Source organism: Sus scrofa, chromosome 14 (genome assembly GCF_000003025.6).
Source record: "Sus scrofa isolate TJ Tabasco breed Duroc chromosome 14, Sscrofa11.1, whole genome shotgun sequence".
Lineage (NCBI taxonomy): Eukaryota > Metazoa > Chordata > Mammalia > Artiodactyla > Suidae > Sus > Sus scrofa.
Genome location: NC_010456.5, coordinates 54,382,672 through 54,407,055, shown reverse-complemented (window position 1 = coordinate 54,407,055; position 24,384 = coordinate 54,382,672). Strand labels below are relative to the sequence as shown.

The window sequence follows — 24,384 nt, the reverse complement described above, 5'->3', positions numbered from 1 at the left end:
CGGGTGAAAGATGACTCGTGCCTGCGACCTGAAGTGCCAAGGGAGTAACTGCGGGAGCCCCTCCCAGGAGGAAGGAACGCTTAGCCTAGGGTTCAAGGTCAGAAGCGGCAGGTGGATGAGCCCAGGCAACAGAAGGGCGCAGGTGGAAGGCAGCGCGCTCCTCGGATGCGCTTCGGTCCCGATACCCGGCGCGGCCAGTAAGCGGCGCTGGGCCTCGGGTTTGGGGGCCCGGAGGAGCCGGCTGCGGTTACCTGCAGCGGAGGGGAGCCGGCGAGCTCCTCCCCGACCGCCTGCCCGCCCCCACTCCCCGCCCCCACCGCCGCACTCACCCGGGTTCCGCGGACTCCGCGCACTCGCTCGGAGAAGCCGGGGCCGAGCGGTCTCCCTGCTGCAGGCAGGGCGTGAGAAAGCAGGCGCGGCGGGGCTGCGGGGCCGCCTGCCCGCGTCCTCCCGGCCGGGTTGCCCTCCTCCCTCACAGTGCGGCGCCGGGAGGCTTGGGGCTCCGCCGCCCCCGCCCGCGCCGCCTCCTCAGCTCTGCAGGAGGGGACCGCCTGGAGCTCGGCACCCGGCAGCCGCGGCCCCTCCCGCCCCCGGCTCCAGGCAGCGGCAGCTGCAGCAGCAGCAGGAGGCAGCGTGAGGGGCCGCCGCCGCCAGGCTCCGCGGGGCTTGAGAGCCGGCCCCGGCGAGGAGGCGCGGAGCCATGGCCGATGGGGGCGAGGGCGAGGACGAGATCCAGTTCCTGCGAACTGTAAGCACTGCACGTCTCCCTTTCCCGGGGGCAGGGAGACCCGGGGCACCCACCCGCGGGGTCTGGGCTGAGTGGCGGCCGGCCGCCGGACGCGCGGGCGGGGCGGGGGTGCCCCCAGGGATGCGGGAGGAGCCGGGCATCCCCCGGGGGGCGCAGAGTGCTTGCTGGGGCGAGGGAAGGAAGGGTGCGTGTCTGTGCGCGCGAGTGTAAAGCCCGGGGCCGGAGCACAGTGAGCAAGCGGGCGGGAGGCGCACCGGCTCAGTCCCTGGGCTCCGAGATCCGGCGCCTTGCTGCTGCGGGAGTCGGGGGACGCGGAGGCGGCCCGTCGGGCCTGACCGCTCGGAGGAGCTGGGACATTCCGGGGAGCCGGGGGCAGGGGGCAGACCGGGTGGCCCTTGGGGCGTAGGGGCCGGTAGGGACGCGGGCTGTCCCCGGGATTCCGCGGTGGCGAGGTTTCTCGGGCTTTCTGGCTGGACCCACGCGCCGTCACGCAACCCAGGGATTCGCCTACTTGGCCTGTCGCGGGCTGGGGAGGGGGTGCAGGACGTGCCCCAAGATTGCCCCAGAGTCGAGGTGCTGCGCCGGGGAGGGAAAGTCACCTCCGTGGTCACCGCGTTGCCTGTGTTGGGGCCATCGGTGGTGCTGTAACTGTTTGCACAACGTGGAAGGGATGGGAAGCGAGTGTGTGTGTGTGTGTGTGTGCGCGCGCGCGCGTGTGTGTACGGGCGCGCGGGGGCGGCGGGGGACAACGCGAACGTGTCGTTCTCTAAATGCTGGCATATTGAACGCTGAGTGCAGCAAAGTGTGTGTGTGTGTGGTGTGTGTGTGTGTGTAAGGGCAAGGTGGCTACCCAGAATTTACACACTGGGTGGCAGCAAGGAAGGGCTGGCTCAACACTCATACAATTTTTTCTTCTTAAGTACCTCTCGGCACTGCTCCTTCATGTCGCTGATTTGTTCGAACGCTGCAGAGACCTCCCAGGCTGAGGTTCACCTCAAGGCTGGGACTGGCGAACCCTTTGCCTAAAGGAGATGCCGTAACTTCTCCTGCTAAGAATCACCTCGTTAGCATCTCTTCTTTCCCCAACAGTGAAAAAGCTGTCACTTCCCAGTTAGGATTACCTCCACAACTACAGAGAGTCAGAGAGATGTTTATATTTTGAAATATTAACCAGATAGCAACTTTCAGGTGTGAAAATAGCCTAGATGACTTATGTGGGGGCTGAACAAGTGAAAACAGTACACTTGTCAAGGAACATTCTAAGTAGTTTTTTTCCATTTTGCTCCTGTAAATTTTTTTGGGAGGGGGCACTCTTTTTTTTTTTCATTGAGGGAGGGGCAGGGAGCTTTTAGAAAGGATAAAATCCAGGGTTCACATCACATGGCCATTGATTTGACCTAAAGCTAGCCGCACTATTACAAATGCTGTTGGTGGTACTTCTGGCCCAAGACCCAGCTTCGAACAGCATGTTTAAAACGTTGCTCAATGGGAATATCTGCTAGTAGTACGGTTTATTTTTATTTTTTTGGTGGAAAATTGTCTGTATGATTTTTTAATAAGAATATAAGAATATAAGAAAAGCCACATGAAAAGATGTTTCTCAATTCCATGAAATCTTTTGTTCAGTTGGATAAAATATATGGATGCTATGTAATTTTTAAATTCAGGCTTTTTTTTTTTTCCAAACCCTATAGGGTTAAAATTAGCCAGAAAATTTTTGGAAGGCTTTGTGCACTCAAGGGCTTCCTGCAGGCTTAAATGTTAAGCCGAGCTCATGGAGGTGCTGTTATCAGAATACTTAATGGGGACCGAGGTAATGTGCTTGCTGATGGGTTTCTGGACATATAAAGTAATGTTAAGTCTGAGCCCCTGGACAGCTGCCTGTCAGCCCAGCAACACCTTTGATAAGTGGGTCCTGGGTAAAGATCTGGCAGTCCTAGCCTGGGATTTTTCTTTTAATAAAACATCGGTAGGTGGTTGTGCTGATGACGAATGACCTTGAAGGAGGTAGCATGGTGGAACAGGGGAATTTTTTTTTTTTTTGGTGTAACATTAACACCTAAAGGGAAAACATGTCTTTCCCTCTAAATTTTTTCAGTTTTAATATGGAAATTCTCAAATCCTTGCCTCTGTGTGCTGCCCTTGCTCCTTTCCGTTTTATTCTCTTAACCTGAGGGTGTTGATGGTTCAGGAATGTTAGTGGAGTTAGAGATGGAGAGAATGTAGTTCTTACAATAAATTCATCTCTCCTTTTTTCCCTGGGGCATTTTTTTTTTCTCTGTTGTGTGCAATTTTGTCACTTTGAGGTTGGTGGGTTTTTTTTTTTTTTTTTTAAAGTAGCCCAGGGAGTATTAACCACCTCTGTATCTAGATAAAATTGTTAGAGATTATAGATGAAGCTGTTGTGCATAAAAAAAGAAAATCAAACAGCCATAATGGTGAATTGGACCAGACATTTCAACCATTCTGAGTCGAGCATCTTAAATATTCTCTTGGATTTTTATTCAAGCCCTGTAGTGCCTTGAAGGATCTTTGGCATTTTCTGTCCACAGCTTCTTCCTTTTTCTAGAAGACTTTTGTGATCACTGTTAAGGGAACCAAAGGTGAACTCTTTAATGGACTGGGTCTTTGGGTTATGCCTGCTGCTGGGAATTTATTCTTCTTTTGTGAAGGCAAGTTTGGTGACTGTGTGGCCCCTGCCGATCCCTCTCTCATCTCTTTTCCATTATGCAATTGTGAGTTTGCTCATGTTCCTTTCAAATGGTTACAGAGATGAAGGATCGCCTTTCTTTCAGTGGCTTCCCCACCAGCTGGAAGCAGGCCCACTCTGATGTGTTTATCTTTGAGAGAAATCAAGACTACATTTGTGTAAACTCTGGACATGCTGGGACACTTCGAAGAAGGCTGTCATAAAATCAACTTTCAGCCCTTAATGGATTTATTTGCTGTCGTTTCCAAACATACCCATGATGTGGAGTGTGTTATTTTAGTTTAAAGTTGTTATTAACTTACCAGTATAGCCGTGGACCAGAATCCCTTGACTTTAAGAAAACCACGATGTATTTTTCTAAGTACTTTGCCTTTCTTTCATTTGTGTAAGCACAGTGGAATCACTCTTGGGGTATCCTGTGTCTTGTAGTTTTGTGCATAGGTTGAAACTTTGAAAGTAGTCCCCGGCTGCAACAGTTATTCCCATAGGAATGCTTTGAGCTCTCCTCTGGTCTGCCTTTGCAGAATGAACTGTTTCACCATAGATTTCTTCTCACTGCACCTACACCTCGCTCACTATCAATAGGAAGCGTCTTAGAAAGAATTCAGCAATTAGTTGTAATCATCATAAAGTATAAATGATAACACACACCATGGAAGTAGATTGGGCTGGAATGTCTAGCCCCAGTTTGTAGAGGTCCAGGAAGGCTGATTGTGCAAAGTCACTTGCTCAGCAGTGCAGAACTAAGACTAAACCTTCAATCTTAAGCTGATATTCTTTCCTGGAGAGGAAGGCTATGTTAGGAGCTGCTGAAGTATGTGTTTGGTTTACAGCAAACAGACACAATCAGTCTTCTTAGCTGAAGGAATGTCACAGAGTACAAACGAGAAGATTCTGGGTGAGCACCTTTTGCTCCCCTGATAACAAAGGCATGAAGAGCTTTAGATAGATATGCATTGTGGTATTTTTTCAAGGAACTGATGGAAAACCTCAGCCTTTATTATTGTTATCATTATCATTATTTTGCTTATTTTTTAAATTTAGAAGCTGGTATTTACACATTGGCAGGAAGGGCAGGATCTAAAACACTTAGAGCACTAACTTATGTGACATTGCATAAATGATTGTTTTTTATCAATGCTGAATGACCAGAGAAAGGATTACTTACAACTTCTGGGTGGCTGTGCTTCTGTAAGTAGCCCCTGGAGAGGAGGGAGAGAGGATGAAGCCCATTTCAGCTCCTGAAACTCTGATGTCATGAAGATTCCCTTAATTTAGCAAAATATTTGTTGAACACCACTTTTGGTATGCTTGGTGTGATAGTGGGTGTTAAGGAAGTGTTTGAAGTAAGGACAAATGCAGTCTGCAATTATAATGGCAAAGAAACGAGTTAGAGGCTAGCATGGAACAATTAGAAAGAAAAAGCACAAAGATCAACTCTAGGACATTTGGGTGGAAGAAAACCCTTGGAAAATGTTATCCTGTCTACCCCTGCATCTCCCTGCCCTGTCATTCTACAGAGAAGGAAACTAAAGCTCAGCAAGGTGAAATTATTTAGTCCAGTGTCACATGCTAAATTAGTGACTTAGTTTAAACTGCTATAACAGGATACCGCAGACCAGGGGGCCTAAACATCATGTGTTTATTTCTCATGGTTCTGGAGGTTGGGGAGGCCAAGATCAAGGTGCTGGCAGATCCAGCATGTGATGAGGGCTCTCTTCCTGCTTTGCAGATGGCTGTCTTCTTCTTGTATCCTCACATAGCCGACAGAGAAATCACCTCTCTCGCGTTTTTTCTTCTCATAAGTGTGCTAATCCCATTTTCGGGGGTCCCACCCTCATGATTTAGTTACCCCTCTCCCACTTGCTGATACCATCCCCTTGTAGTTAAGATTTCAACATACGAAACTGGAGAGGATGCAGACATGCAGCCCATAACAGTGGCATTTTTAGAGTAATGCAGAGTGTGTGGAAATCTCTGAAGAACTGCCCCAAAGGTAGTTTATCAGTACACATTCTTCTTTGTGAGCAATTTTAAACTCATCTGTCTCATTTAGGCTTATCTTTGCCTTCACAGGGTTCACTGTCTAAATCAGCCCTCTTGTCCTTCCAGCCACTGACAAGGACGTTTCTTTCCTTCTTCGTAAAGTTGCAATTCCTTGTGTGTCTTGGATCGCAGGAAAGTACTTGCCTGCTGGTCCAGGACGAGAATCTTGCACATATTCCATCCTTTCTCTGCCTCCCTCTCCACCTGCTCCTTCTGGTTGATCTTGAAGCATGCTAATTTCTCCCAAGTGAAAAATTTCTTTGTTTGACCCTGATACTTTATTTAGCTGCTCTACTCCTCCAAATGTGGTCTCCACCTACTGCTTGTCTCCACCTCTACTGGTAATTGTTAGCTAGGCATCTCTTCCTTGTTAAAATCCCTTTATTAGATATTACCAGTAACCTTCTCTGTGCCGAATCCAAACGTTCCCCTCTCCCCCTGTTCCTTTAGACCTCACAAACTCTGCTAATCCTGCACTCCTTTTCGAAGCTCCTGTGGCTTTCAAGCTAGGATCCATTCTATTTTTATATGTTTCTGATCATGCTTTTGTGGGGTGCTTTTCACTTCATCTACTCCAATCTTTGCTTGTCTCCAAAGATGACATTCTCTTTCCAGTTCTGTCTCTTCTGCTTCGATGATCTTAACTGGGCCCCAAAGCCTAGGATCCTTGGGATAATAGAGTTTGAAAAGCCTTAACAGTGGCTTCATCCAGCTCTGAAAAGCCAGAAGAGGTACAGGAACTTTCCCAAAGCTGTTCTCTCCTGTAGAAGAAACCCACACAGATCTGACAGCCCTGGGCCTCTCATTTCCAGCTGCCCACAGCCTCTGTTTTAACTCCCCTCCTACCTCTGGATACACCATCCTTGCACACGTGTCTTCTGTTCTGCAAATCGCTCTTCCTCCCAGTGGCACTGACCTAGAGACACCAGTGTGATCTTAATCTTCAGAAGCCCTGGCTCTGAGGCCTGAATCCACCAGTACCCAGGCCAGGAATTTAAACTTTTTTTCCTTAAGACATAATGATGATATTAGGCATCTCAGAAGGATTTTTGAAGATTGAATGATAGAATTTATGTGCAAAATCTGTGACTATGCCTGGCCTGTGGTAGGTGCTCAGTGCATTAGTCCAGTTCTTTTTGTTTCCTTCCTTCCTTCCTTCCTTCCTTCCTTCCCTCCCTCCCCTTCTTTTTTTTCTCCACAGGTGAGGCATATGGAGGTTCCCAGTCTAGGGGTCGAATCGGAGCTACAGCTGCTGACCTACGTCACCGCCACAGCATCGCCAGATCTGAGCTTCATCTTTAACCTACACCACAGCTCATGGCAATGCTAGATTCTTAACCCACTGAGCAAGGCCAGGGATTGAACCCCCATTCTCACGAATACTAGTCGAATTCATTACCACTGAGCCACAGCAGGATCTCCCTGTTCTCGTTATTTCTTATTTGTCATCATCTCCTGTCCTGATTTCCTTGGCAGTTCAGCTCAGCTTGGGACTGCTTTCGTACCTAGTACTTGTTCTAGCCTCCAGCATTGCCCTTCCTCAGCCAGTGCAGCTCACCTGGAGTTGTCCTGTCCGTTGCATCCTCCTACAGAGTTCAGTTCTGGGTTCCAGCCACACTCAGCTGACTTTTCTCCCTGGCTCAGGACCTTCTCCCAGTCTGACTCTTGATGCCTTACTTGATCCCCGATCCTGCCTCAGCCTTGTGGGGAGAATTTGAGAGGAAAGTGACTGAGACAAGTGAACTCAGGTGAAAAAGAGAAAAATGGAAAGGTTCAGGGAGTCAATGATTGGGGCTGCCCAAGGAAGACACTGGGTTCCCGTCAGAATCTGAGAAGCTTCTGGATGGTGAGGTGACTTCCAGAGCACTACAGGGTGTCAGGTAGAGTAGTTTTATCCACTTACTTTCATCTTTATAAATCATGGGAAGAGCCCTGGGACTCTGCCAGTAAGCCATTGTGTGACCTCGGGTAGGCAGAATCCCATAAAAATTCTTTTTTTTTTTCTTTCTTTTTTTGTTTTTTTCCATTTTTGGCTGCCCCTTGGCATATGGAGTTCCCGGGCCTGGGATCAGATCTGAGCCTCAGTTGCAACCTATGCCACAGCGGCAGCGACATCGGATCCTTTAACCCACTGTTCCGGGCTGGGGATCGAACCTGCATCCTGGTGCTGTAGACATGCCACTGATCTTGTTGTACCACATTGGAAACTCCTAAAAATTCTTTCAGAAACTGTAAGATGCGGAGTTAGTTACCTCTCAGGGGCTCTCGGTGGAGTTAAGAGTTAGCCAGACTCAAACCGTTCAGCAGGATGAATATAATAAAACCCTGCCCTTAGACTGGACATGCATCCTTCGAATGGTCCCGGAGTCCCTGGATATTTTTGTCCTGGTGGATCACAGTGTCAGCAGCTAAATGTTTAGGGATCACCTTCCTTTCTACTCTCTCAGCTTTGAAGTGCTTCTGTGGCTTCCTGTTATTGCTTGGGCTGGTGAAGAATTGACCCATATTTTCGGGGTTTCCTAAAATGTTATATCAGTAGTTGGCCTCAAAGCTCAGATAAAAGGTGTTCTTCCTGGTTTCTGTGCCCAGTAAAAGTTCTACAGTGATGCTCCTTTTTTTTTTTTTTTTAATTTTATTGGAGTGTAGTTGACTCACAATGTTGTATTAGTTCAGGTGTACAGCAAAGTGAATCAGTTATACGTATACCTATATCCATTCTTTTTGCACATATAGATTATTGCAGAATATTGAGTAGATTTCCCTGTGTTACACAATAGTTTCTTGTTAATTATTCATCACACATACAGCAATGCGTATATATCATTCCCATCCTCCCCAGTTCTCCTCCTCCTCAGTTTGTGCTATGGTAACTGTAAGTTTTATCTCAAAATCTGTGAGGTTTTTTCTGTTCTGTAAATAAGTTCCTTTGTATCATTTTAAAAATTAGATTCCACATGTAAGTGGAATATGATATATTAGTCTTTCTCTATCTGACTTCACTTAGTATGATAATCCACATTGCCGCAAATGGCTAATATTCCATTGTATGCATGTGCTGCATCTTCTTCCATTCTTCTGTCACTGGCCACTTAGGTTGCTTCCATGTCTTGACTATTGTGAATAGTGCCGCTATGAACATTGGGGTGCATGTATCTTTTTGAATTATGGTTTTCTACAGATATATGCCCCGGGGTGGGATTGCTGGATGGTATGGTGGTTCTATATTTAGTTTTTGAAGAAACCTCCATATTGTTCTCCATAGTGTTTGCACCAACTGACATTCCCACCAACAGTGTAATTTGCTTCACACCCTCTCCAGCATTTATTATTTATAGACTTTTTGATGGTGGCCACTCTGACTGGTGTGGGTTGATACCTCACTGTAACTGTAGTGATGTTTCTGCAGTGAAACAGTAACCTCCGGCTTTCCCTGATGCTGACATGGAGTGTCTAGAGGATCAGAGCACAGTTGCCTCGTGCCTGTTTTCCAAGCAGAGTTCTCTCCAGAGTGAGGGACAGAGATCCAGAGGCACTGACTTCCGTGCCCAGGTGAGACTTCCACCAGGAGGCTGTGCCCAGGCAGCAACTGTCACCAGTTGGTCATCAGTATTTGCCAGTTCACTGGAAAAAAAAAATAAATCTAATTAGGAAGCTGTGGAAGATGTAGGGCAAAGTGAGTAGAATAGCAGAAAGTGCTGTAGGAGCTCAGAGGGTGGGTGATGGGGCCTTGGTGGGTCTGAGAAGGGTTGAGGCAGGAGTTACCTGTTGGGTGCTTCTTATTGGAGTTGGCAAGGCGGCAACACAGGCACACACATCCCCATCAGCCGGCAGCAAGGACAATTCTCTGCCGTCAAATTATTTTCTTCTACTACAGAAAGCACCTTTTTTTTTTCTTTGAAGTTTGTGGTTTTAAAAATGTTTTTGTACACTTGATTTCTTTTCTTTTTTCTCTCTCTCTTTTTTTTTTTTTTTTTTTTGGTCTTTTTGCCATTTCTTGGGCCACTCCCGTGGCATATGGCGGTTCCCAGGCTCGGGGTCTAATCAGAGCTATAGCTGCTGGCCTACACCAGGGCCACAGCAACGTGGGATCCAAGCCGCATCTGCAGCCTACACCATAGCTCACGGCAACGCCGGATCCTTAACCCACTGAACAAGGCCAGGGATCGAACCCGCAACCTCATTGTTCCTAGTCAGATTCATTAACCACTGAGCCACAATGGGAACTCCTACACTTGATTTCTTGATTATTTTATTTCCCTCTGAATTTAGAATCAGACTCATAAAGTTCACATGAACCCATGAATTTCACCCTTATTTAATACATAATCAAAGGTTCAAAGTAAAATATCTATTTTGAGAGCACAAAGAAAAAGAGATAAGGAAAAAGGAAAATTCCAGGAAAAATCAAATCCCTAATGTTGAATAAATTGGGACATTGTTAACCTAGGTTAACACTGAGTTTATAGCCATTAAAAGTTGTGCTCACTGGAGTTTCTGCTGTAGCAGAGTGGGTTAAGGATCAGGCATGGCTGCAGCGGTGGTGTAGGTTGCAGCTGTGGCGAGGGTTCGACCCCCGGCCCGGGAACTTATATATGCCATGGGGTGTGGCTGAAAAAGAAATCAAAACGTTGTGCTCACTTATTTTTTGCAGTGGGTTTATGGTGGTCAAAATGTGACTTCTTTTGAATTTCACTAGAGTCTATTTATTTCAGACTTAAAATTTCATGAGGAAATTTTGGTCACACCATGAAAGATAGTACTCCATATTTCTTTTGACCAAAATTTGACCAGAAGGCACTTAAGGGACACTTACAGTAATGAGCCCATTGGGTAGAACACAGGTTTTTTTCCCCTTTCAGAGAAGCACAGCACATTGAAGGATGATTGGGGTACTTGAAAAATTTAGCAGAAATCCACACTCACCCCCTCCCATGGGACTGAATCTTTGGTGCCCATTTACCTCTCTCTTTACGATCTTCGAGAATATCCCCTCGTTCCCCTCTGGTCCTGGACACGTGTGACGTGATTTGTCTTTAAGGACCCTGCCTGCGGTTGGGAGTTATGATCAGCTTACAGCTTCTGGCTTCTAGGCTCAGTGACATGTCTGGAGAACATTGCCTCTCGAGTCACAGACAAGCGAAAAGCTGAGATGAATTGTTTCTGATTGAAGGCTGTCAGAGAAGCTTAAAGCTTTGAGTTCTGCTGCTGTCCTTCTTGTGACAGTAAAGGAGGCCATCATCCCCAGAAGATGGGGTATTGTTGTTGAATGTAAAGGTCCTGCTGCTGCTACGGAGAAGGGCATCACTCAGGAAAGCCTGAAAAATGACCCAGCCTGAATCCTGAGCAAAAGAAGATGCTTAGCCTGCCTGGTAAAGAAGGAGAGAGAACTGTGGTTTCGCCCCCTTTTCCCAGTGGGACTGTTTTAGGTTCGTTCTCTCCCTTCGTTCCTTCCTTCCTTCCTCCCTCCCTCCCTCCCTCTCTCTCTTTCTTTCTTTCTTTTTCTTTCCTCCCTCTTTTCTTTTCTCTTCTTTTCTTTTTCTGTCATGCTCTTTCTCCATCTTTCTCTTTCTCTATTTCTATCTATCTCTATTTATCTATCTTATCTTTCTCTCTCTCTCTCTCCTCTCTATTTCATTGAGGTATAATTCACATACACCATTATATTTGTTTCAGGTGTACAATGTAATGGTATATTTATATATATTGCAAAATGATCACCACAATGTCTAGTTAGCATCCATCACTGTAATACAGATTTTTTTCTCTGATAAAATCCACTCTCTTAGCAGCTTTCAAATCCACCGTATTATTACCTGCAGTCACTGTGCTGTACATTACATCACCAGAACTTACTTAAATTGTAATTGGGAGTTTTTACCTTTTTGTTACCCATTTTGTCACACCCCTATACCCCTCCCTCCCTATGGTCCCTGCACCCCTAGTTTGTTCTCTGTGAGCCTGGTTGGATCATACACCTTTTAATGTATTGTTGTATTCGGATTGCTGTGTTTTGTAAAGGATTTTTGCATCTGTGTTCTTCAGTGACATTGGCCTGTACTTGTCTTTCTTTTTGTAGTATCTTCATCTCATTTTGGTATCAGGGTCATGGTGGCCTCCTTCCTCAGAAGTTTTTGGGAGCAGTTTCAGAAAGAGGTTTTGTTTTCAGATTCTATATATTAGTGAGATCATATAGTATTTGACTTTGTCTGACTTACTTCACTCAGCCTGATACCCTCAAAGTCCATCTGGGTTGTTGCAAATGGCAAGATTTCATATACGTATGTGTGTGTGTTTATATATGTATATATGTGTGTATACACACACACACATATAGTTCATCTGTAGACACTTAGGTTGCTTCTGTGCCTTCACTATTACAGGTAATGCTGTATTGAACAGGGAGTGAATATAGCTTTTTGAGTTAGTGTTTTTGTATCATTCAACTAAATGCCCAAAAGTGGGGTTTTGGCGTCATATGATAGTTCTGTTTTGATTTTTTGAGGAACCTCTGTGCTGTTCTCCATAGTGGCTGCACCAGTTTACATTCCCACCAACAGTGTACAAGGGTTTTCTTTACACCCTCACCAATGCTTGTTATTTCTTGTCTTTCTGAGCAGAGCCATTCTGACAGGTGATATCTCACTATAGTTTTGATCCCTTTTTTCTTTTAGTTCATTTTGAAATATTTGTTGACTACCCACTATGTGCCAAGCACCAGGCTGGGTGCCGGGCCTCCAGTATATCTGAGCTTGTTCCTGCCTTTGGGGAGTTTCTTGTACCTCTGGTTGCTGGGATGGGGAAGAAGGAGAGGCCAAGTGCAGTCCTTTGGAGTGGATGGGAGGCAGACACCTTTTATGGAAGAGGATGCTGAGAGGGGAGGGATCCATGTCCAGTAATGAGGATGGTCCAAGGCTTCCTGGAGGAGGCAGCATTTACAATCACAGAGTTTTCAGACTGAGAAGGAATTTCTGGTTCAGCTCCATGCTTTGAAGTGAAGGAAAATGAAAAGACCTCAAGTCTTTTGGCCATCAATTATGTGGCTCAGGATAGTCACAATTCACCTGATGCCTGAAACCATTCATTTAGTCCATAAAGCAGTTAATCACTGTTATACAGATGAAGAAACTGATTTGCAGAGTGGTGAAATTATTTGCTCCAGGGTGCTTTGTGAGTAGGTGATGTTGGTGGTGAGCCCACGGTCTTTCTGATGCTAGAGCCCTTTTCTTTCCTCCCTTCTCCCTTCTTTCCTTCCAATAGTCAGGGAAAATTGTGAAGACTGAATTGGGGCCATAAGAAAAGAAGTGTGTGTGTACCTTGTCTGTCTTACTCACTCGTTTGGTTCTCTGTGCCTTTCCTCTGGCCGTGTGCTATTTTACAACTCTGTTAGTTATGGAAAACTGATGGAAATTGTTCCTGGAGGTTGGGTTCCTTTTTTTTTTTTTTTCTTTTTGGCCACACTGCAGCATAGGGACTTCCTGGGCTGGGGAATCAGATCTAAGCCACAGTTGCGGCCTTCACTGCAGCTGCAGCAATGCTGGATCCTTTAACACACTGTGCAGGGCCGAGGATGGGAGCTGCATTCTTGACACAGAGCAATAACACCGATCTGTTGTGCCACAGTGGAAACTCCTAGATGTTGGGTTCTTGATCATAGAAAATGCAGATCATATCTGGTGGAATGCAGATGTGGATGTTGAGAAGTTTTGCACTTAGTGAGCAAAGTCACTTCCGTTTTCCTGATGGGTGCATGCATTCCTATGTTCTTTGGAGTTTTCCTTAAAAGATCTGGTGACATCATACTGGTTCTTTTCATTTAATTATGAATTCACTAAAGTCTTAGACACATGTTCATGTTGTATTTGAGTGATGCTTTTACCTTTAAAAAATACCTTTAATATCGCTCATATGCCCTTTGAAGAGGGATAGGATTTTGATGAATTGGGCTGAGGAAGTGGGCAGACAACATCCCAGGGCAGAAGAGAGGTGAGTCAAGGCAGCATGTTGGGACTCTGTTTTCTCATCCCTGATGGCTTTTTCACTTGTCTGTGCCCTGCTGTGTCCAGGAGGCCTCTGTTTCCTCCCCTTGTTTGTCAGAGAGAGGGCTGGTTCAGCTTTCCACTGCGGCTGGTCGCTAGGTGTCTTTCCCTCTCTGTTGGGCCCCGTCACCTTCCCTGCCCACTCCTTGGTCCCTTCATTAAATAGTCTTTCAAAGGAGCCCTTTGAGATTGCAGTCCTTTTTCTTGGCAGGACTCTGACAGAAACAGCTGGAAACACATGGGGCCGTGTTTGGGAAAGGGGTGGTGCGAGAGTGGGCTGGGGTAACCCTGGGAGGGTGGGAACCTGCAGACCATGAGGGGTTGGAAGTTATACTTAATTCACAAGGTAAGGAGGGCCCTTGAAGTGTTTTTTTTTTTTTTTTCTTTTTCTTCTCTCTAGGGAGGGAAATGGGTCAGAGCTGTCTGTTAAGAAGATGAATGTGGCAGCAATTTTTAAGATAAATTGGGATAGAGAGAAATTAGAGAGAGGCTGGAGCTAAGAAGCTTCTTTGGGACAGTCACCGTGGAGTTGGTGCAGGATAATTTAGCCTAAATTTGTGTGGTGGTTGTGGGAATGAAAAGGAGAGGGAGACTTAAGAGATGCCGTGAATGCAGGCTGGACTGGACCGGTAACCCATCAGGCATGAGAAGAAGACAAGATGAGCTTAGGAGACTTAAAGAAAGGCGGTAAGTGGAGGCTATGGGGTTTGTTTGGGACGTACTGATCTTAAGGCATGTGGTGGTGCCTTAACCTGCAGGACCTCAGCATGCGGTCTTATTTGGAGACAGGGTCTCTGCAGAGATCACCTAGTTAAAATGGTCATGAGGGTGGCCCCCAATCCACCATGACTGGTGTATTTATAAAAAAGGGGAGGTTTGGGGAGTTCCCATCGTGGCTCTGCAGCAACCCGACTAGTATCCATGAGGATGCGGGGTTTGAACCCTGGCCTCGATCAGTGGGTTAAAGATCTGATGTTGCCACAGGCTGTGGCATAGGTCACAGATGTGGTTCAGGTTTAGTGTTCCTGTGGCTGTGGCATAGGCCAGCTGCATGTATGATTCGACCCCTTGCCTGGAAACTTCCATGTGCCCTGGGTGAGGCCCTACAAAGAAAAAAAAGAAAAAGAGGAGGTTTGGACTCAGACACGGACAGAGGGAAGACGGTGCAAAGGTACAGGGAGCAGGCCACGTGAGGATAGCCCTGGAGCCAGGGGAGGCCTGAGGCCACCAGAAGCCCATAGAGAGGCCTGGAAGGGATCCCCCTCTCAGTCTGGGGGGAACCCACCCTCCCGACACCCTGATCTCTGACTTGCAGCCTCCAAAGCTGGGAGCTGGTCCAAGTCAGTTGCTTAAGCCGTCCAGTTGCGATGCTTGGTTCTGGCCGTCTTAGGATGCCCCTCCTGACAAGGGACAAAGCTGAAGATGTGGATGGTGAGTTTCAGAGGGAGGATGGGCGGCCAGAGACCTAAGATTTGGATGCCATCAGGGCAATAGCAGAGCCACAGAAGTGGATTGGATCGCAGGCCAGGAGCACGTGGAAAGCGGAGGCAGCTGACACCGGTGACCTCTTCCTCCCTGCCCCGCGTTGGTGGTAGCTTGAGTGGGGGGTGGCTTAAGGTCGATAGAAAGTGACTATTTTCCCTTTTTTTTCTGCTTGGGAGCGAGCATAATCTAGGAGGGGGAGGGGAAGGTTGATCGATGCAGCAAGGGAAGGCCAGAGCAGACACCACCTGCTGCCATAATTGGGCACACGGATAACAGAAAAATGAATAGCATCTTCTCTTTCAGCAGATAATTACTCATTGCTTTACCTAATTTAAGAATGCACAGTGTTTTCCCATGGTTTCAGGTGAGCTTGGCAGAATTTCATTTTATGCTGGAGGATCTTTCCGTTCCCAGAGTTAGGGTTTCATGGGTTCTGAGCTGGGCGTATTTTGTGTGGACGTTGCAACGTGTTGGTGATTAAATAATCCAGTGAGGCTTGAAGCAAGCATATCTTATTAGGATGACCAGGAGTTCATATTGCTAGTGGCTTTATTTCCTTGTTTCTCCCAGAGCTACGGACTCAGAAAGATGGCAGGGTTTGTATACATATTTACAAATAATTTTTAGTAGATAGATTCAAGCAGTTTTTTTGACAGCTCAGATCAGGGGCACTTGTCAAAATATCTTAGGAAAAAAATGATTTTGCTGGTAGCAACTGCCTCTCCTACTGTGAAAAATAGTTTAGCTCGATAAATAAGTTTCAGTAATTTTTCAGAAAATTATGTAATTTGCATTTTCAGGGATACTTTAATGCCCATAAAACTTACATGTAATTGGCAGTGTATTGCGTCTATAGTTTATAGCTTGCAGAGCTTTATTTTTAATCTGATCAGGAAATGTATGTAGTATATAAGCACGCCAATCCCAATTGGTTTCATACTTAACACCAGTGATAGAAACGTAAAAGCTTTCAGCAGAGGCTTGCAATTAACAACAAAGAGTGTATCTTAATCTCTTCAGGGCTTCAATCCTTGCCCACAACGCTTTCTTAAAAGGAGACTCCTTTTGAGATGATTCTCATAGTATCTGCTCAACCAGCTGAACCACAGGCCAGCTGTGCATCAAATACAGAATAAAGGTAAAAGTAGGTCACCTTTGCACTGGCAGATTAGATACAGTGCCTTTTACCTAATGTAGATACGTAGTGCTTATACATGTATATGTGTATGCCAAATGTCAGTTACATTTATATGCTCTGTAACTTTTTAAGAACTTTGTTCAACATGTAATGTACTAGATGAAGCATCAGTCTTGTTACCTGCTTCTTGAACTCGCCCAGCTTTGTCCAGCGCTGCTAGCGTTTGCTGGGTGTGAGAGGTCCTCACAGTTTGAAGCTCAAGGATTCTACCTTTCCACGTGCCAGAATTTTTTAAAAAAATTTTTATTTTTTTCTTTTTATGGCTGTACCTGCAGCATATGGAAGTTCCTGGGGCAGGGGTTGAATTGGAGCTGTAGCTACAGGCCTGCACCACAGCCCTGGGAACACTGGATCCGAGCCACATCTGTGATCTACACTGCAGCTTGTGGCGACACTGGATCCTTAACCCTCTGAGCTAGGCCAGAGATTGAACCTGCATCCTCATGGATAATAGTTGGGTTCTTAACCCTCTGAGCCACAACGGGAACTCCTCCATGTGCCAGAATTAAATTTTAGAGTGGGCCTTCACTAACACTTACCCAATCACACATAGCCAGCTCTCACTCCTTTCTTAGAGAATGAAATCACTCTTGTGCAAAAGAGAGGCTTTGGGAATCTATTGGTTTCCCTCCAGTATAAACTAGAGGCTTCTTCCTCTGTACCTCTGGGGCTCTACCATCCTTCTGCCCAGTTAGAATGCTTTTGGCTACTGGTCCAGAGAAGGGGAGATGAGGATGGTCACATGCAAGCACAAATTAGAAGATGGGGAGGTAGCTTCCCAACATTTTCATCATGGAATGAAAAAGAAAAGGCCGTATCTACTTACTGTTAGTAGACCATTTTTAGTTTTGGTCCTGCCAAGGACATTTTCAACAGAACAAAATTTTGAGAATGTAGCATGGCTGGCCAAACAAGAAATATGATGTAAGTTCTAACGAACAAAAATCTCGCCCTGGAAAGGCCCCAAGCCAATACCTCAATGTCAGTAGAGAATGGTACCAGTGATCCCATTAGTTTCATGCGGTCACAAGGTAGGGATGGAGCAGAGAGGGTATTTCTCCATTTCTCTCTACATGTGGGCAGACTGAAGCCCAGAATTTTGTAAGAGGATAACCCAGAGGACTAAGAATGGAATAAGACACAGACTTGAACCTGAAGATCTCAGTGTTTGCAGTGATGACACTGGAGTTCCTTGGTGGTTCAGCGGGTTGGAGATCCGGTGTTGTCACTGCAGTGGCTCTAGTTAACAGCTGTGGCGTGGGTTCAGTCCTTGGCCTGGGAACTTCAACAGGCATGGCCAAAAAATAAAAAAGTAATAAAACAGGAGTTCCTGCTCTGGTGCAGCAGGATTGGCTGTGTTTTGGGAGCACTGGGATGCAGGTTTGATCCCTGGCCTAGCACAGTAGGTTAAGCCTCCAGCATTGTGGCAGCTGTGGCTTAGGTTGCAGATGTGGCTAAGATCTGATTTCTGGCCCAGGAACTCCATATGCTTTGGGGTGGCAAGAAAAAAAAAAAAGTAAAAAAACAATGATGATGCTGTTGCCCTCTAGTATTAATAATGGAGCACACTAAAATCTGACCAAAAGAGCCTGCCAAATAAATCAAGGAGAAAGACTTGCAAATCTTTGCATCAGAGAGAAAGTGAATAACTGCACCCTTTTCTGCTTGTTCAGACCATCAGGGGTCAAGAATTCTGCTTGATTTAGCCATGCGATTTCCAAGGAAGGGGCCAGGGCTGTGGATAAATGGAGGCTATTTTTAAGGTTAGATAAACTCAGCCTATTTTTATGAGCAGGGGAAAATTATTGCTCAAGTGTTTTTGATAAGATTCTTCTGTGTCATAAACTGAAATACGGAGAGCATAATAGTTTTTCATATGAGTGAGGCGGAGAGAAGAAAAGCTACCGTAAATTATAGAAAACGAAGGATATACGTTATTTTGGGGGTGCTGAATTAATAAGTTTTCAGGCTTCCATTTTTATTTAGCTACACAATGGGCTTGTATTTTCTCTAGTTCATTATGAAGGCTATAAATATGGACTAAATATATCAAGCTGATGTTTTCATTGAATGGTGATATTATGAATGTACTGGACGGGACCATGATTATCTATGTCTCTGTATTTCTGCATTCAGCAAAGATGTATTCACTACCTCCTGTGTGTCACGTGTTCATGGGGTGCTGTGAGTTCCTCTTAAAGCTTCCTTCTTCATTTCTATTTTAAAATAGTTCCTGTGTGGAGTTCCCATCGTGGCTCAGTAGAAACAAATCTGACTAGTGTCCATGAGGATGCAGGTTTGATCCCCAGCCTCGCTCAGTGGGTTAAGGATCTGGAGCTGCCATGAGCTGTGGTGTGGGTTGCAGATGCGGCTCGGATCCCGTGTGGCTGTGGCTGTGGCATAGGCCAGCGGCTACAGCTCTGATTCGACCCCAGCCTGGGAACTTCCACATGCTGCGAGTGCGGGCATAAAAAGACAAAAAAAAAAAAAAAAAGAAAAAAGAAAAAGTTTGCATGGAGTCCTTAATCCACTTTAACCCACTGAGTGAGGCCAGGGATCACACCTGTATCCTCAGGGACACTATGTCAGCTTCTTAACCTGCCGGGCCACAACGGGAACGCCTACTGTAGTTTTCTAAGAGGTTTTGTTTTGTTGTTTGAGAAGTTGAATTCTTCGCGGCTTTGGAAGTCTTATCCTGTGCACATGTGGCTTAAAAACATGTAGGTTTAAGTCTATCATCTTACTTTCATAACTTTAGTTCTTTGTACTTCTTTATTTTTTCATTTTTTCCTCTTCTTTTAGATTAATCAGGTGTTTATTAACAAGCCTCTATTAGCTTGTGAGTTATACATTCTTTTATTGTTCTTTTAGTGTTTGCATTACAGATTATAACATGTATCCTTAATTTATTAGTATTGACCTTAAATGAGTACTTTTATATTTTTATGGACAATACAGGGACCTTATAACATGCTAATTTATTTTGTTTCCTCATCCTTTTTGTGCTGTTGTATTCATGTATTTTAATTTCATCTATATAAAACCCATAAGACATTGTTCTTTTAACAGTCACTGTTCATTTAGATTTACCTGTATAGTATGCCGTCTTGGACCTTTCACTCTTTCCTGCATTATCATGCTTCCACGTGGGACCATTTTTCTGCTGTCTGAAGAACTCCCTTAAGATTTCTTTTATCAGGGGGCTGCTGACAGTAAATCTGCTCGGTTTTTTCTGGAAACACTTCTGTCTTCCTGTCTGAGTAGTCGCTGGTGGATTGGCTTTAGCCCTTCTGGTTTTCACTGTTTCCATTTGAAAGATCAGCTGTAAGTCTTAATTTTTAAATTTTTATTATTTTATTTTATTTTATTTTATTTTGTCTTTCTGCCATTCCTTGGGCTGCTCCCGCGGCACATGGAGGTTCCCAGGCTAGGGGTCGAATTGGAGCTGTAGCCACTGGCCTACACCACAGCCACAGCAACACGGGATCCGAGCTGTGTCTGCGACCTACACCACAGCTCATGGCAATGCCGGATCCTTAACCCACTGAGCAAGGCCAGGGATTGAACCTGCAACCTCATGGTTCTTAGTCAGATTCGTTAACCACTGTGCCACGACGGGAACTCCTTTAATTTTTATTTTAGAAGTGATTATTTCATTCTGCTTTTCTGTTTGGATTTGTAAAGTATCTTGAGTTTGTGGCTCAATATTTTTCATCCATTTTGAAAAATTCTTGGCCAGTATTTCTTTACACATTGGTTTTTTCTCTCTCGTCCCTCTTTTTGGGATTCCAGTAGTATATCTTTTGCTCCTTTTCTCCATGTCTTTTTTTTTTTTTTCTTTTTTTTTTACATTTTCAGCTGATTTTCCTGCCTTTTAGTCTTTGGATGTCAGTCTGGATAATTCCTTCTGACCCTTCTAACAGTTCACAGATCTCTTCTACTTGGTACAGTCAGCTGGTGAACCCATCTATTCAATTAAGTTTTCAAGATTTACATTTGTTTCATTTCTCAGATTCAGATTCTCTTGTGATAGTCTTCCTGTTTTCATCTCTCTTTAAAGAGGTTTATTATAGCATTTTTGTAATATATAATTCCAGTGTTCGTGTCACATGGAAATTTGTTTCTATTGTCCTTTGTTTTTTCTCTTGATTTTGAGATATTTGGTCTTATTTTCTGAAGTGTCCCATTTTGTATTTCCCACCAGCAGTATGTGAGAGATCTAGTTTCCCCACATGCTCATAACTTTGATACTATTCACTACTTTTTAATTTTAGCTGTTCTGCTAGGTGTCTAGTGATATCTCATCATGGTCTTAATTTGCATTTCCCTAATGAATAGTGATGTTGAACATCTTTTCATGGTGCTTATTTGCTATCTGTATAATTCTCTTTGGTCAATGGATTTTTTTTTTTAAGGGTTTACTTTTGAGAGTTCTTTATAGATTTTGGATATGAGTCCCTTATCAGATGTGTGGTTTGCAAATGTTTTCACCCAGTCTGTAGCTCATCTTTTCTTTCTCTCTCTCTCTCTCTTTCCTTTTTTAAATGGCTGCCCAGAGGCATATGGATTTCCTGGACCAGGGATCAGATCCAAGCCACAGTTGCAACTTACAATGCTGGATCCTCTCAACCTATTGTATGGGGCTGGGGATCAAACCTGCAACCCAGCATTCCCAAGGCACTGCTGGTCCCGCTGCACCACGTGGGAACTCAAGTCTTTTCTTTCTCTTAACAGAATCTTTTGAAAAGCAAAAGTTTTTCATTTTGATGAAGTACAACTTATCAGTATTTCCTTTTGTGGATGGTGCATTTAGCCATGTGAACCTTTCATTGGTGAAGAGCCCTTGGCTATAAATATTTTCCTTTATGATTACTTTTGAAAGTTTTATAGTTTTCTGTTTTACATTTAAATGTATAATCCATGTTGAGTCAGTTTTTGAATAAGGTGTGAGACTTAGGTTGAGTTTTTAATTTTTTTGTCTATCGATACCCAGTTACTCCAGACAGTTTGAAAGACTACCATTTTTCTATTGAATTGCTTTTGCACTTTTTGCAAAAGATTAGCTGGCTGTACTTATGTGGGGCTCTTTCTGGGTTCTGTATTCTGTTCAGAATATGTGTCTGTCTGTCCCTCCATACCACACAGTCTTGAATCCTGTAGCACTTTAATAAGTACTGAAATCAGGTAGAATGTTTCTTCCCACTTTATTCCTCTTTTCAACATTGCTTTACCATTGCAGTTCCTTTGCCTTTTGTATAAATTTTAGAATAGTCTTGTCTCCATCTGCCATAATATCTCACTGGGATTTGAATAAGAATTGGCATTAAACCTGTATATTTTTTGGCATTTTGACTATGTTAAATTGTCCATTCCCTGACCACTGCACCAGGTGTTTTCAGTTTGGCTTACTGTGCCATTGTAGAAATTTCTTCCTTCCTAACTCTCTTCTGTTGACATCCTGTGATTTATTCACTGCACCATATTTTTTATTTCCTTTAGCTGAGTTTTTGCTTTTGTTTTTTAATCTGCAAATAGGTTGATTTCACCTCCTTTCTCCTTTTACTGATGTTAGTGAACCTCCATTGCTTTGAGTTTGCGGTAGAGTCAATCACCTCATACAACTAAATCACTAAAATACTCAGCACTCCATGCCTTAATTTATCCAAAACTTTGAATTTTTTTGTTAAGAATTATATCTATATATTTTATTCTTTCAATTTATTTATGTATTTGGCCATACCCATTGCACATGGAAGTTCCCAGGCCAGGGATTAAACTCATGCCACAGCAGCAATTTGAGCCAGTGCAGTGACAACGCTGGATCCTTAACCCACTGTGCCACCAGGAATTCCTATCCCTATGTATTTTAAGATCTCTTCACAGCAGTTTCAATCAATGGCATCAGTACTTGACGTTTTTCCTGGGGCCGTTTTCCTCAGAGAATGCGTTTTTTGTTTTTTTTTTTTTTCTTTTTTTTGGTAAATGCTTCTTGAAAATAACTGCATACAGTATGACGATTACAGCAAAGCCACGCTGAGACACAGAGGCTGGGCTACTGGCTGTCGTCTCACCAGTGAGCACCATTTGTGCCTTGGTGAAAATACTAGTTTTATAGGTCATGAACCCTTGGCACAGCTTAAGAATAGTTGAAGTCGTTCTTGTTCCATGTGTGCTGTTGAAACTTGTATTAGGAGAGAAAAGATTATGGTTATACCTCTGCCCCTGCCAACGTGACCATTTGCACAGATTCTCCATTTCAGTGCGTACTTCCATGTTTCTGCCGGTAGATGCATGTTCTCTATTCTTAGGGACTCAAAAAAAAGACTTCCCATTTGTTAATTTAATGCCATCTACCTGTATTCCTATCATGATTACATTTGCCCTGACTTTTGCAAAAAGGGGTTTGGGTATGGGAATTTCTTTAAGAAAGTTCTTACTCTGTTAAGATTGAAACCAGTATTTAAATAAATTCTTATTCACCAAAGTCCATCTTTACCTTGAGCGTAAGTGGTTTCCCTGACTGTTTACTGGCTTCTGATGTATAAAATCAACTTCCTGTTACTGTTATTAGAATTTCCTTGTTCTGTGGCCTTTAAAGAGACATTTTCTTATAATCTGCTCCTAGGCGAGTCAGTTGAGAAAGAAGACACACAATGGAGACAAAATCTCTTTATCTGTTGAAGTTTGGCAAAACTGTAGCCACTCCAGGAGAGCTATCATTTTCTGAAAAGAGCTTATTAACGCAAGAAAAGTTTAGTGATGGATGGGAGAAAATGTCTAGGACATTGTGATCTTGAGGTGCATTTTTTTTTTTTTTTTTTTTTTTTTACATGGAGTGTTGGTGAATGTATTGTAGGTCCTGGAAAAAGCATGTAATAAATTGCAGCCTGTCCCAGTTATGCATCTTTCCCTGATAATCTGGCTGTATTTTGCAATGATACATGGAAAGCGGGGGAGGAAAAAATAGAACCACTCAGATGTTTCGTGGTGGCATTAAAGGGAATGATTTTATTAACAGAGCAGTTGGTTGATGTGTACTGATTTATAAATTTATTTTCCAGGGATTTAGTAATTTAAAAAATTATCTGCATCTAGTATATGTGGTACATTTCAAAATAAGCACAACCACTGGGACATTTATAGCTTATATGATGGGTACAGAGTGCACTTTTGTACTGGGCTTAATTATTAATGTCTGTCATCCAGACAACTAAAAGTAGTCCGAAAAACATCAGGAATGTTTATAAAACATTTAACTCGAGAGAAATATTATTGGTCAACACTGTTGCCTTTTATGATTTTTATAATTTTTAAAAACTTGTGGGGGAGTTTCCATTGTGGCTCAGTGGAAATGAACCCTATTAGTATCCATGAGGACCTGGGTTTGATCCCTGGCCTTGCTCAGTGGGTTGAAGAGCCAGCGTTGCCGTGAGCTGTGTTGTAGGTCGCAGACACAGCTTGATCTGGCATTGCTGTTGCTATGGTGTAGACCAGTGGCTACAGCTCTCATTTGATCCCTAACCTGGGAACTTCCATATGCTGCAAACAAACAAATACCCCCCAAAGCCTATGGGAAGTCCTGAATTATCAGAATTGAATAATTTCCTTCCATGTTTTGGCAAAATCCATTTTTTCTTCTAACTAGTGTCAGGCAAGAATTTAGACATTTTTTCATGTTTTATTTCCCAAGTTATATTATTTCAGCTTAATTTATTAGGCCATTGCTCAGGAATATGTTTTACTCTATTATTTTTCACTTTAATACTGGTTTCCCTAACCATAGCTTTTCTTAGAAACTTTTTCTTACATTTTGTTTTGACTTAAATTCGAAATTAAATTAACCTAGAGTGTGGCATAGTGTTAATAATCATTTTCCCTCACTTGAAATTTTTAACTGCTGATCATATCATGTGATTTTTTCCATTGCTCATCATAGTATTATAAACTCATCACTCACAAATAAGAACTTGTTTGTCCAGTTAAGTCACTGGGTATGATTTGATGTGCTTCTATTTGTGTTTAACTTTTTACTTTTCCGTTTTCTATCTTTTTTTTTTTTTTTTTGCCACATCCATGATGTGTGGAAGTTCCCAGGTGAGGGATCAGACCTGCACCACAGCTGTGACAACACCAGATCCTTAACCCACTGTGCCACCAGGGA

At 43.9% G+C, this 24,384-nt stretch overlaps 1 protein-coding gene across 1 annotated transcript in view; it reads left to right on the top strand.

The window, feature by feature from the left end:
- Nucleotides 365-24,384, top strand: part of RYR2 (ryanodine receptor 2) — a 754,552-nt gene continuing 730,532 nt past the window's right edge. The window contains 1 exon segment of the mRNA XM_021072683.1: nucleotides 365-748. Within this exon segment, the coding sequence (XP_020928342.1) occupies nucleotides 701-748 (48 nt within the window). The 5' untranslated portion in view covers nucleotides 365-700.